Source organism: Salvelinus alpinus, chromosome 5, assembly GCF_045679555.1.
Source record: "Salvelinus alpinus chromosome 5, SLU_Salpinus.1, whole genome shotgun sequence".
NCBI lineage: Eukaryota > Metazoa > Chordata > Actinopteri > Salmoniformes > Salmonidae > Salvelinus > Salvelinus alpinus.
The window spans coordinates 9903699-9918525 of NC_092090.1; the positions used below are offsets into that span (position 1 = coordinate 9903699).

At 42.0% G+C, this 14827-nt stretch overlaps 1 protein-coding gene across 1 annotated transcript; it reads right to left on the minus strand.

Moving 5' to 3' along the window:
* Positions 1-948: 948 nt before the first annotated feature.
* On the minus strand, positions 949-11064 carry aph1b (APH1B gamma secretase subunit). The gene is made up of 6 exons (XM_071400515.1): positions 10697-11064; positions 9882-10052; positions 5491-5564; positions 2521-2643; positions 1602-1729; positions 949-1218 (listed from the first exon to the last, which is right to left on the minus strand). The coding sequence occupies exons 1-6, from the start codon at positions 10807-10809 to the stop codon at positions 1051-1053; spliced, it is 777 nt and encodes a 258-aa protein (XP_071256616.1). The 5' UTR covers positions 10810-11064; the 3' UTR covers positions 949-1050.
* Between the last annotated feature and the right edge of the window lie 3763 nt (positions 11065-14827).

A 14827-nucleotide genomic window follows, 5' to 3' on the forward strand; every position in this document is an offset into this window, starting at 1 on the left:
ATTTACAAAGACAATCCAGGGCCGTATATTTATAAAGCATCTCATAGTGGACCTGCTGATCTACTGTAGGATCAGTTCAGCCTTTCAGATCAGAACCAATAAGATGACATGGGGGGGATCTGATCCTAGATTAGAATGAATAAGATTACATGGGGGATCTGATCCTAGATCATAATGAATAAGATTACATGGGGGATCTGATCCTAGATCATAATGAATAAGATTACATGGGGGATCTGATCCTAGATCATAATGAATAAGATTACATGGGGGATCTGATCCTAGATCATAATGAATAAGATTACATGGGGGATCTGATCCTAGATCATAATGAATAAGATTACATGGACATGGGGGGGGTCTGATCCTAGATTATAATGAATAAAATGACATGGGGGATCTGATCCTAGATTATAATGAATAAGATTACATGGACATGGGGGGGGGGTCTGATCCTAGATTATAATGAATATGATTACATGGACATGGGGGGTCTGATCCCAGATCAGCGCATCTACTCAGATGCTTTATGAATACAGGGCCAAAACACTAGCTACCTCATTACTGTAGAAGGCACAGATCCAGAGAGAGACCCGTCTGGTGTCAAATAGGAACCGTCTCGTTAAGGAACTACATACCCTACATTTTAAAACTACACACAGATACAATGTGTTTGTCACCGTCCCCCCCCCCCCCCATCTGTAAACAGTTGATCAACCGTTCTGAGCAGCGTCTGCCAAGGATGTAGTGGTAACAAAATATTATTCTAGATGATTCTATTACTAATGCAGTGTAATACATCTTCCCTTCACAAAATAAAAAGGTGTTTAAACAATATTTCCTCTCTGGACTACATCCCTGGAGCCTATTTCCAGTCCCCAGCACCACTGAAACAATGATACACAGAACACACGGTGGGGGGAGGGGAGAGACATATCATTGACCCAGTTTGTCTTTAACTTATTTATTTGTTTGTGTGGTGTGTGTCCTGTTGGATAGCGTCCCCATACAGTGTGTGTGTGTGTGTGTGTGTGTGTTAGTGGTGTTCTGTTATCTGGGCCGGTGGTTGGCCAACAGGAAGTCCTTGTCTTTGCAGGTGAGGCAGAGTTTAAGGTTCCGGAGGGATCCCCCGGCGCAGAAGAACGCCCAGAGACCCACGAGGAACACGATGATGTAGGTGGGAACCAGGCTGCCCACGTACTGAGGGTTCTGGAATGTCTAGGAGAGAAATAACAAGGACTGATGAGTTATGGATCTCTGGGGAAATTCCTACAGAAGGTTCTGGTTCAGGAAACTCTGGGAGAAAAAAATACGGAGGGTTCTAGAACGTCTGGGGAGAAACATGACAACAAAGGCGGAGTTATTATGGATCTTTGGGGTCATTCATACGGAGGGTTCTAGAACGTCTGGGGAGAACCATGACAACAAAGGCTGAGTTAAGGACCTTTGGGGACATGTTTTGTCCCATTTGAAGTGCTGTCGTGAAGGATTTACCTCTTGAGTATTTATTCATCAACCCATCAGTCAAGTCCGCCTACTGCATGAACACATTGATCTACTGTATCTGTCTATCCATCCTTTCTGTCTCTTTTCTGACTTACCAGACAGGAGACGAGGAGGTGGCTGATGACGACCACAGCCAGAGACCACCAGTGTTGTTTCTCACAGGAATCAAAGAACACCACCCCCCAGAACATGTGGAGCAGGACGATGGCCATGGTCATGAAGGCTATAGGGAGACAGACACAGAGTTAGCCTCAGGATGATGGCCATGAAGGCTATAGGGAGACAGAGACAGCCTCAGGATGATGGCCATGGTAATGAAGGCTATAGGGAGACAGAGACAGAGTTAGCCTCAGGATGATGGTACTGAAGGCTATAGGGAGACATAGACAGAGTTAGCCTCAGGATGATGCAGACGCTCGTTGGCACGCGCGAGCAGTGTGGGTGCAATAATTGAATAATATACACTCGTCCGCGAGAGTGGTGTAGTCAGGGTATAAGGCACTAATTGAGACGTCACTACAGACCCGAGTTTGATCCCAGGCTGTGTCACAACCGGCCATGACCAGGAGTCCCATAGGGCGGCGCACAATTGGCCCAGCGTCGTCCGGGTTATGGGAGGGTTTAGCCAGGGGGCTTTACTTTGCTCATCGCGCTCTAGCGACTCCTTGTGGCGAGCTGGGCGCCTACAGGCTTACTTCGGTCGTCAGTTGAACTGCGTTTCCTCCGACACATTGGTGCGGCTGGCTTCCGAGTTAAGTGGGCGTGTATTAAGAAGCATGGTTTGGTGGGTCATGTTTCGGAGGACACATGACTCGACCTTCACCTCTCCCGAGCCCGTTGGGGAGTTGCAGCGATGACACAAAATCAAAATTGGATCTCACGAAATTGGGGAGAAAAAGTCTAAAAATAAAAATAAAAGACTACTGTCAGGAAAGTTAGTGAAATAAAACATGTCTTGCCGTGTGGTTTCAGGTTATTAAGTACATTTTAAAACATGGCCGCCTCATACAGTACCTGAGGACAGGAAGAAGTGTTGGGAGTCTCCATGGATACCAATGGTGCCGGGGCCCACAGAATCGGCCAGGATATTGATCATTGAGAACGCTCCACTCATGAAGCCGAACCCCAGTCCAGACACTGGGGAGAACAGACAACAGAGAGACTATCAGACACTGGGGAGAACAGACAACAGAGAGACTATCAGACACTGGGGAGAACAGACAACAGAGAGACTATCAGACACTGGGGAGAACAGACAACAGAGAGACTATCAGACACTGGGGAGAACAGACAACAGAGAGACTATCAGACACTGGGGAGAACAGACAACAGAGAGACTATCAGACACTGGGGAGAACAGACAACAGAGAGACTATCAGACACTGGGGAGAACAGACAACAGAGAGACTATCAGACACTGGGGAGAACAGACAACAGAGAGACTATCAGACACTGGGGAGAACAGACAACAGAGAGACTATCAGACACTGGGGAGAACAGACAACAGAGAGACTATCAGACACTGGGGAGAACAGACAACAGAGAGACTATCAGACACTGGGGAGAACAGACAACAGAGAGACTATCAGACACTGGGGAGAACAGACAACAGAGAGACTATCAGACACTGGGGAGAACAGACAACAGAGACACTATCAGACACTGGGGAGAACAGACAACAGAGACACTATCAGACACTGGGGAGAACAGACAACAGAGACACTATCAGACACTGGGGAGAACAGACAACAGAGACACTATCAGACACTGGGGAGAACAGACAACAGAGATACTATCAGACACTGGGGAAAACAGACAACAGAGACACTATCAGACACTGGGGAGAACAGACAGAGACACTGGGGAGAACAGACAACAGAGACACTATCAGACACTGGGGAGAACAGACAACAGAGATACTATCAGACACTGGGGAGAACAGACAGAGACACTGGGGAGAACAGACAACAGAGACACTATCAGACACTGGGGAGAACAGACAACAGAGATACTATCAGACACTGGGGAGAACAGACAACAGAGACACTGGGGAGAACAGACAGAGACACTGGGGAGAACAGACAACAGAGATACTATCAGACACTGGGGAAAACAGACAACAGAGAGACTATCAGACACTGGGGAGAACAGACAGAGACACTGGGGAGAACAGACAACAGAGACACTATCAGACACTGGGGAGAACAGACAACAGAGATACTATCAGACACTGGGGAGACAGACAACAGAGAAAGATGTAATGGCTCTATGGTCTAAAATAACAGCTATGAGGGTTTTATTGTAATGTAATATGAACCATGATAACTGCTACCACAGAGGGAAAGGTAAGAGCCTACAAAACTCTGCCTCAAAGCTAATATCTTCCATCTGCTTCTATTCATAATCTCTAATATCTTCCATCTGCTTCTATTCATAATCTCTAATATCTTCCATCTGCCTCTATTCATAATGTTATGAGGTAAGGTCTTCCTCCACATACCATAGGCTAGTTGCTATTCATAATGTTATGAGGTAAGGTCTTCCTCCACATACCATAGGCTAGTTGCTATTCATAATGTTATGAGGTAAGGTCTTCCTCCACATACCATAGGCTAGTTGCTATTCATAATGTTATGAGGTAAGGTCTTCCTCCACATACCATAGGCTAGTTGCTATTCATAATGTTATGAGGTAAGGTCTTCCTCCACATACCATAGGCTAGTTGCTATTCATAATGTTATGAGGTAAGGTCTTCCTCCACATACCATAGGCTAGTTGCTATTCATAATGTTATGAGGTAAGGTCTTCCTCCACATACCATAGGCTAGTTGCTATTCATAATGTTATGAGGTAAGGTCTTCCTCCACATACCATAGGCTAGTTGCTATTCATAATGTTATGAGGCAAGGTCTTCCTCCACATACCATAGGCTAGTTGCTATTCATAATTTTATGAGGTAAGGTCTTCCTCCACATACCATAGGCTAGTTGCTATTCATAATTTTATGAGGTAAGGTCTTCCTCCACATACCATAGGCTAGTTGCTATTCATAATGTTATGAGGTAAGGTCTTCCTCCACATACCATAGGCTAGTTGCTATTCATAATTTTATGAGGTAAGGTCTTCCTCCACATACCATAGGCTAGTTGCTATTCATAATGTTATGAGGTAAGGTCTTCCTCCACATACCATAGGCTAGTTGCTATTCATAATGTTATGAGGTAAGGTCTTCCTCCACATACCATAGGCTAGTTGCTATTCATAATGTCATGAGGTAAGGTCTTCCTCCACATACCATAGGCTAGTTGCTATTCATAATGTTATGAGGTAAGGTCTTCCTCCACATACCATAGGCTAGTTGCTATTCATAATGTCATGAGGTAAGGTCTTCCTCCACATACCATAGGCTAGTTGCTATTCATAATGTCATGAGGTAAGGTCTTCCTCCACATACCATAGGCTAGTTGCTATTCATAATTTTATGAGGTAAGGTCTTCCTCCACATACCATAGGCTAGTTGCTATTCATAATTTTATGAGGTAAGGTCTTCCTCCACATACCATAGGCTAGTTGCTATTCATAATGTTATGAGGTAAGGTCTTCCTCCACATACCATAGGCTAGTTGCTATTCATAATTTTATGAGGTAAGGTCTTCCTCCACATACCATAGGCTAGTTGCTATTCATAATGTTATGAGGTAAGGTCTTCCTCCACATACCATAGGCTAGTTGCTATTCATAATGTTATGAGGTAAGGTCTTCCTCCACATACCATAGGCTAGTTGCTATTCATAATGTCATGAGGTAAGGTCTTCCTCCACATACCATAGGCTAGTTGCTATTCATAATGTTATGAGGTAAGGTCTTCCTCCACATACCATAGGCTAGTTGCTATTCATAATGTTATGAGGTAAGGTCTTCCTCCACATACCATAGGCTAGTTGCTATTCATAATGTTATGAGGTAAGGTCTTCCTCCACATACCATAGGCTAGTTGTCGTATGGAGATCGGCATGGTTTCCTCTGCACTCAACATGAGCAAGCCTTCGTTTGCCTTCCTGTAAAACAAAGAAATAGCACAACAATCAAACTACAGTATCATCAAATATAGTAGCGCCAAACCCAACCCTTAATTATACTACAGTTTCCACGTTTCTTTAACACTAAAAACAAAGAAAAGTCAAACTATCGTCAAATCCCAGAGTGTCCATCCATCTATCATTAAGTGTCCAAGTTTCTCTTACAACAAAAGCTATGAAAACAGCCAGAATCTGTCAGCTACTGGAATATACAGTGCCTTCAGAAAGTCTTCATACCCCTTGACTCATTCCACATTTGGTTGTGTTACAGCCTGAATTCAAAATTGATTAAATAGATTCTCACCCATCTACACACAATACCCCAAAATGACAAAGTGAAAAATATGTTTCTAGAAATATTTGCAAATGTATAGAAAATTAAAATGCAGAAATATCTCATTTACATAAGTATTCACACCCCAATACTTTGTAGAAGTCAATACTTTGTCAATACTTTGTCAAAACTTTTACAAAGTCAATAGTTTGTAGAAGCACCTTTGGCAGTGATTTACAGCTGTGAGTCTTTCTGGGTGAGTCGCTTATTTATTTCACCTTTATTTAACCAGGTAGGCCAGTTGAGAACAAGTTCTCATTTACAACTGCGACCTGGCCAAGATAAAGCAAAGCAGTGCGACACATACAACAACACAGAGTTACACATGGAATAAACAAACATACAATCAATAATACAGTAGAAAAATCAATATCCAGCATGTGCAAATGAGGTCGGATGAGTGAGGTAAGGCAATAAATAGGCCATGGTGGAGAAGTAATTACAATATAGCAATTAAACACTGGAATGGTAGAATGTGCAAGTAGAGATACTGGGGTACAAAGGAGCAAGATAAATAAATAAACACAGTATGGGGATGAGGTAGAGTGAATGGGATAATTTACAGATGAGCTATGTACAGGTGCAGTGATCTGTGAGCTGCTCTGACAGCTGGTGCTTAAAGCTAGTGAGGGAGATACGAGTCTCCAGCTTTAGTGATTTGAGAGCTTTCCACACCTGTGCAACATTCTCCCATTATTATTTTCAAAATTCTTCAAGCTCTGTCAAATTGGCCTTGTGTTTTAGGTTATTGTCCTGCTGAAAGGTGAATTCATCTCCCAGTGTCTGGTGAAAAGCAGACTGAACCAGGTTTTCCCTCTATGATTTTGCCTATGCTTAGCGCCATTCCATTTATTTTTTATCCTGAAAAACTCGTCCTTAACATTTACAAGCCATACCCATTACATGATGCAGCCACCACTATGCTTGAAAACATGGAGAGTGGTACTCAGTAATGTGTTGTATTTGCCCCAAACATAACACTTTGTTTTCAGGACAAAAAGTTGAGCGTTTTGCCACATTTTTTCCCAGTATTACTTAAGTGCCTTGTTGCAAACAGGATGCATGTTTTGGAATATTTTTTATTCTGTACAAGCTTCCTTCTTTTCACTCTGTCATTTAGGTTAGTATTGTCATTTAGGTTAGTATTGTGGAATAACTACAATGTTGTTGATCCATCCTCAGTTATCTCCTATTACAGCCATTAAACTCTGTAACGGTTTAAAAGTCACCATTGGCCTCATGGTAGAATCCCTGAGTGGTTTCTTTCCTCTCCGGCAACTGAGTTAGGAAGGACACCTGTATCTTTGTAGTGACCGGGTGCACAACCAAAGTGAATTAATAACCTCACCATGCTCAAAGGGATATTCAACGTCTGTTTCTTTTTTTTTTTTACCCATCTACCAATAGGTGCCCTTTTTTGTGAGGCGTTGGAAAACCTTCCTGGTCTTTGTGGTTAAATCTGTGTCTGAAATGCACTGCTCGACTGAGGGACCTTACAGATAATTGTATGTGTGGGGTACAGAGATGAGGTAGTCATTCAAAAATCTTCTTAAACACTATTATTGCACACAGAGTGAGTCAAAGCAACTTATTTAAACCCATTTTTACTCCTAAACCTATTTAGGTTTGCCATAACAAAAGGGGTTGAATACTTATTGACTCAAGACATTTTAGCCTTTCATTTTTAATTTGGTAAAAATTTGAAAAACATAATTCCATTTTGAAATGAGGTATTGTGTGTAGACCTGCGGACATGGGTAACGTAGAGATGCGGTCTTAAGGGCAAATATTCAGAAGGATGCAGAAGGTTGTGGTGCAAAGGTGTGATAGCCAGGAATTCATATTTACAACAAACAGGTAGACAATATTTTATTTTTATTTATTTTTATTTCACCTTTATTTAACCAGGTAGGCTATTTGAGAACAAGTTCTCATTTGCAACTGCGACCTGGCCAAGATAAAGCATAGCAGTGTGAACAGACAACAACACAGAGTTACACATGGAGTAAACAATAAACAAGTCAATAACATGGTAGAAAAAAAGAGAATCTATATACAATGTGTGCAAAAGGCATGAGGTAGGCAATAAATCGAATAATTACAATTTAGCAGATTAACACTGGAGTGATAAATCATCAGATGATCATGTGCAAGTAGAGATAGAGACTTCTCCAACTAAATAAACGGGCTTACCCTGTAGCTTCCATAGCTCTTATCGGTAGAGGGTGGATCTGGCTCAAGCAGCCTCCCTAATCTACCCAGAAACCCCAAAACTGGTGCTTATATCCTCTAGCCCCTCCCTGGGCCATACCCATCCAATGACAAGTAAGCACATAACTGGCAAACAAAATGTAAATCTACCCAATTACTACATCCCGTCTAAAACAGACATGACCACTTCCATGTACACTTTAAACAGTGGGCACACGCTAAACATCAATCATGAATTCTTACATGAACGAATGACGGCAACCCAGTAAACATATAGTGGTGCGAGCTCACCTTGGCACTCCTGCTCCACAAATCAAATGACACAGACAAGACAGGACACACGGAGCTCCGACACAATGTGGGAAGTCTGAATAAAGGCAAGCATTAACAGAATGAAACAAACACAGAGTCTCTAACTCGTGAGTGTTACGATGATTCTGTGCACCGAAACAACGTTTCACTCTGGCCGGCTAGAGGCAGGAAAATAACCGCCTTTATGTGTGGAAACGAATTACCCAAAATACCTTTCAAACCTTTTCTTACCGAACTGGGTATGATGGATTAAGAGTAGTTTACTGCTAACACAGGAGCTATAGAATAATATAGTGCTGCAGTATAATGCTAACTGCTAACACAGGAGCTATAGAATAATATAGTGCTGCAGTATAATGCTAACTGCTAACACAGGAGCTATAGAATAATATAGTGCTGCAGTATAATGCTAACTGCTAACACAGGAGCTATAGAATAATATAGTGCTGCAGTATAATGCTAACTGCTAACACAGGAGCTATAGAATAATATAGTGCTGCAGTATAATGCTAACTGCTAACACAGGAGCTATAGAATAATATAGTGCTGCAGTATAATGCTAACTGCTAACACAGGAGCTATAGAATAATATAGTGCTGCAGTATAATGCTAACTGCTAACACAGGAGCTATAGAATAATATAGTGCTGCAGTATAATGCTAACTGCTAACACAGGAGCTATAGAATAATATAGTGCTGCAGTATAATGCTAACTGCTAACACAGGAGCTATAGAATAATATAGTGCTGCAGTATAATATAGTGCTGCAGTATAATGCTAACTGCTGACACAGGAGCTATAGAATAATATAGTGCTGCAGTATAATGCTAACTGCTAACACAGGAGCTATAGAATAATATAGTGCTGCAGTATAATGCTAACTGCTAACACAGGAGCTATAGAATAATATAGTGCTGCAGTATAATGCTTCTAGGAAGAAATGGCAGAATGCATAAGGGAAATAGAACGCGCTATTTTAATATAGGGCCTAACATAAGTTTAGTGTGCGCATTCGGGACGAGTGGGCATAAATCCACATCTCCACAATGCCAGTGACAAATAATATAAATGTTATCCATTTTAAAACAAAATGTGGAATAATACAAAAAGGGTGTGAATACTTTCTGAAAGCACTGATATTCCTCTCAACAATGTACTTCTTCTCTGTTACAGTCTGGAAAACCCCCGGAGGGATACAAGACCAGAATGTAGAGCAGCAGCAGTGCTGAGCAGGTCATGGGATAGGCTTACTACTCACCACACCTGGGTTCAAATACTATTTGAAATCATTTCAAATACTTTATCTGGGTTTAATTGAGCTTGTCGGGCTTAAATTGACCAATAGATGACCTTAAAAACTGCCATCGCTGACTATGTAAGCACTCCACACAGGCTAAAGCAAACGTCTACTAGTTTTTGAGCCCAGGTCTGTTACTTACTTCAGCAGCTTGTAGTAGCCAAAGCGGAAAGTCTCCTGCAGCAGCACGGAGAGCACCACCCCGAATATGAGCAGTCCTTTCTGCTGGGAGGAACTCTCTTTGTTGCTGATCTGAACTGTGATGAACCACACAAGTGAAGACAGCAGCAGAGAACACAACCAGAAGAACGCCCTGGGGGAGAGAGAAAAAAAACACGAGTTTAACACAAGGTATAAAAACACAAACAAAACCAGGTTCGTCACACACACACACACACTGAAATGGCCAGAGTTTAGGATTGGATGAACTTGTCTCCAAATAGGATGTCCTAGACACATAGTACTGCTGTGTACAAAATAGACACTGGTCAATACACACTCAACATAATACATACGTAGCAAGGTACCCCTGTCATACACATTGTACACTTCTCATTTGGCTTACTATCTGGTCTGGGCTCATTAGCACATACATTAATTACTGTACAATAAAACATTCTACGGGTGCTCCACAAGATGTTAAAGAAAAGCAGGGCATGTGCGACTATTTAGGTTTAGTGCTGGGCTGGTACAAAACATTGCGCGACCAGTAGCTCTCCAACTAACAGTGGTTTGTGTTTAACATTTGCAGACACTTAACAGAGTCAATAATTCTAATACAGCAAAAGAACATGTCCGAAAATGTGACCAACAAGAGGTTTTGTTTGTGATTTAGCATTAGCCTTTGGGCTAGCTAGTTATCGGTTATCATATATGGCTAACTTCTGTTAGCTAGAAGGCTACACGATGGTTTGCTTGTTATCTATTTATTTCGTTAACGTTACGCTAGCTACTTACCCAGCGATAAGAAATATCACTCGGAGTGGGTCCCTGGCAATAGTAAACAAGAACAGTGCAATGGCAGGGCCGAAAGCGATGAATGTACACCCGAAGAACACAGATGCAGTCATTTTGGGGCTTGGTCCGACTTCGACTCAAGTTAGCCTGTTAACAAAACCTCCACCGCAGGGCCCTTCTTCTCTTCAATGGCTGAAAGAGTGTATCTTTCCGAGAGCTTGGATGCTTCTTTACAACTGAAGTAAGCCTGACGCTATCTATATAATCTCATTGTTGTGTATTTTATCGTGGGTTCCTTGATGCTACAGTATCGCTTCCTGTTCTAATTGTTTGCAGACACGTGACCGCAAGAGCAAAGATATTCGACGAACGAAAAAAGTTCCCGCATAGCCAATATTCAGCGGTTACTTTCAGACAATGAGAAATGATTTCAGACAAGACGATGCACCTACATTCAAAATATAGCTATTCATACGTTAGTTGTATACGTGTGATTTATGAAAATAGTATTATTTATGTCTGTGCCACTATCGAATTTAGAGAAATAAATAGGTCGGCTTTCTCGTTTCCTCACTATCTTTGACTCAAAACTTAATTTTCCAACAGCGACATCTACAGTCTTCATAAGGCATTACTTTCTGAGATAGTATTAACCAATGTTATCAATCCACTCTCAAATCAAATTGCATTTTGTCACATGCGCAGAATACAACAACATGCGCAGAATCCTGTAAAGTACAGCGATTTGTCTGTCAAGGTAGGCACTAATTTAAGTTTGTTTTGCTTGACTTAGTATGCAAGGGGAGAACGTGAGTCACCCACTTTCAGTAACATACACTTGACTTTCTTTTGAGAAAAACATGACTAGAAAAATAATCTAATGGTGACACCTCGTTGCTCATTTACAAAAGGCACAAAGAAAAACAAGAAACTGAAAAAGGCATGAGAAACCAAGAGAGAACATGGAGAAATGCTTACTTACAAGCCCTTAACCAACAATGCAGTTTTATCAGATTGGGTGGGTTTCTTTGTCAAATTGTAGGCTTATCGTGTGTATTTAAATACAAATATTTGATGAATTTTTTTGAACGGCTGTTTGACCAACATTTAACAGCAGAGGTCACTGTTTGTTCTCTACCAGATAAAGACTGAAGCAACCAGCTGCTGTTTCTGTAAATTATTCCCGTTCATTAAACCCAAGAGGATGTGTCATGGTGCATCTGTCACAGCCACCTCTGAGTAACAGAAACCGCACAGTGTCTGGCTAGATCAGCTAGATATATAAGATCCCGTCTGCTGATTCCAAATGACATCATGTACTATGCTTTGCCTATGACTTAATGCAGTGTGTCATCTCTATTTGAGTGGTTCCACAATGTAGCTTTTAAATCTGTTTTTTGTATTTTCAACTAATATATCATTGTGGAGTGACATTTTAATACATGTTTTCTATCTCTAATATCTGTTACATCAGCCCAGACTACATGCACCACATCATTAAATAGAATTAGATGATCTCTATGACATGCACAGTCCTATCATCTTTGATGTCTCTCTCTCTCTCTTTGATTTCTCTCTCTCTCTCTCTCTCTCTTTCAATTCAATTCAAGGGGCTTTATTGGCATGGGAAACATGTGTTAACATTGCCAACGCAAGTGAGGTAGATAATATACAAAAGTGAAGTAAACAATAAAAATTAACAGTAAACATTACACATACAGAAGTTTCAAAACAAAAAAGACATTACAAATGTCATATTATATATATACAGTGTTGTAACAATGTACAAATGGTTAAAGCACACAAGTTAAAATAAATAAGCATAAATATGGGTTGTATTTACAATGGTGTTTGTTCTTCACTGGTTGCCCTTTTCTTGTGGCAACAGGTCACAAATCTTGCTGCTGTGATGGCACACTGTGGAATTTCACCCAGTAGATATGGGAGTTTATCAAAATTGGATTTGTTTTCGAATTCTTTGTGGATCTGTGTAATCTGAGGGAAATATGTCTCTCTAATATGGTCATACATTGGGCAGGAGGTTAGGAAGTGCAGCTCAGTTTCCACCTCATTTTGTGGGCAGTGAGCACATAGCCTGTCTTCTCTTGAGAGCCATGTCTGCCTACGGCGGCCTCTCTCTGTTTAGGGCCAAATAGCATTCTAGTTTGCTCAGTTTTTTTGTTAATTCTTTCCAATGTGTCAAGTAATTATCTTTTTGTTTTCTCATGATTTGGTTGGGTCTAATTGTGTTGTTGTCCTGGGGCTCTGTGGGGTGTGTTTGTGAACAGAGCCCCAGGACCAGCTTGCTTAGGGGACTCTTCTCCAGGTTCATCTCTCTGTAGGTGATGGCTTTGTTATTGAAGGTTTGGGAATCGCTTCCTTTTAGGTGGTTGTAGAATTTAACGGCTCTTTTCTGGATTTTGATAATTAGTGGGTATCGGCCTAATTCTGCTCTGCATGCATTATTTGGTGTTCTACGTTGTACACGGAGGATATTTTTGCAGCTCTCTCTCTCTATATGATGTCTCTCTCTCTTTGATGTCTCTCTCTCTCTCAGCTAATTAATTATTCCACCTGGGAAAGTCTTTTCTTGAATAGAGAGAGAGAGAGAGAGAGAGACCCCATTTACACCAATTTGAAAACATTTCAGACAATTATTCTAGCTTGAGTTAGCCAAATAAAAATAGCCTAATAAAAAATCCAAACCTTTCCAGTTAGATGACAGGTTTAATTTTGCCCACTAAGCACTGGCGTACCCCAACAACAAAATGGTGTGGGCGTACCCCAACAACAAAATGGTGTGGGCGTACCCCAACAACAGAATGGTGTGGGCGTACCCCAACAACAAAATGGTGTGGGCGTACCCCAACAACAGAATGGTGTGGGCGTACCCCAACAACAGAATGGTGTGGGCGAACCCCAACCACAGAATGGTGTGGGCGTACCCCAACAACAAAATGGTGTGGGCGTACCCCAACAACAGAATGGTGTGGGCGTACCCCAACAACAGAATGGTGTGGGCGAACCCCAACCACAGAATGGTGTGGGCGTACCCCAACAACAAAATGGTGTGGGCGTACCCCAACAACAGAATGGTGTGGGCGTACCCCAACAACAGAATGGTGTGGGCGAACCCCAACCACAGAATGGTGTGGGCGTACCCCAACAACAGAATGGTGTGGGCGTACCCCTGTTTGAGATTTGAGATGGGATTTTTGACAGGGCTTTTTCCTTCCAATTAATGCTTTGGCCACAAATAGGAGAATAGGACAAGTCAACACCATGAGTTAACAGAATATTAACTTTTAAAAGGGAGATTTTCACTGGACAGTTACTCTAACTGAATTGTGAAAACGAAAAACCTGACACTTCTCCATCTTGTCTGTCTCTGCTTCATTCTGTCTGCTCAACCCTTAAACCTGACACTTCTCCATCTTGTCTGTCTCTGCTTCATTCTGCCTGCTCCACCCTTAAACCTGACACTTCTCCATCTTGTCTGTCTGCTTCATTCTGCCTGCTCCACCCTTAAACCTGACACTTCTCCATCTTGTCTGTCTCTGCTTCATTCTGCCTGCTCCACCCTTAAACCTGACACTTCTCCATCTTGTCTGTCTGCTTCATTCTGCCTGCTCCACCCTTAAACCTGACACTTCTCCATCTTGTCTGTCTGCTTCATTCTGCCTGCTCAACCCTTAAACCTGACACTTCTCCATATTGTCTGTCTGCTTCATTCTGCCTGCTCCACCCTTAAACCTGACACTTCTCCATCTTGTCTGTCTCTGCTTCATTCTGCCTGCTCCACCCTTAAACCTGACACTTCTCCATCTTGTCTGTCTCTGCTTCATTCTGCCTGCTCCACCCTTAAACCTGACACTTCTCCATCTTGTCTGTCTCTGCTTCATTCTGCCTGCTCCACCCTTAAACCTGACACTTCTCCATCTTGTCTGTCTCTGCTTCATTCTGCCTGCTCCACCCTTAAACCTGACACTTCTCCATCTTGTCTGTCTCTGCTTCATTCTGCCTGCTCCACCCTTAAACCTGACACTTCTCCATCTTGTCTGTCTCTGCTTCATTCTGCCTGCTCCACCCTTAAACCTGACACTTCTCCATCTTGTCTGTCTCTGCTTCATT

What these genes read in the sequence shown, in the direction of transcription:
- aph1b (XM_071400515.1), bottom strand. Translation starts at nt 10,809, where the DNA reads ATGACTGCATCTGTGTTCTTCGGGTGTACATTCATCGCTTTCGGCCCT. An exon ending in CATACGACAACTAGCCTATG is followed by an intron (nt 2,644 to 5,490) that starts GTATGTGGAGGA and finishes TGTTCTCCCCAG; the next exon opens with TGTCTGGACTGGGGTTCGGC. An exon ending in ACCTCCTCGTCTCCTGTCTG is followed by an intron (nt 1,219 to 1,601) that starts GTAAGTCAGAAA and finishes TTTCTCTCCTAG; the next exon opens with ACATTCCAGAACCCTCAGTA.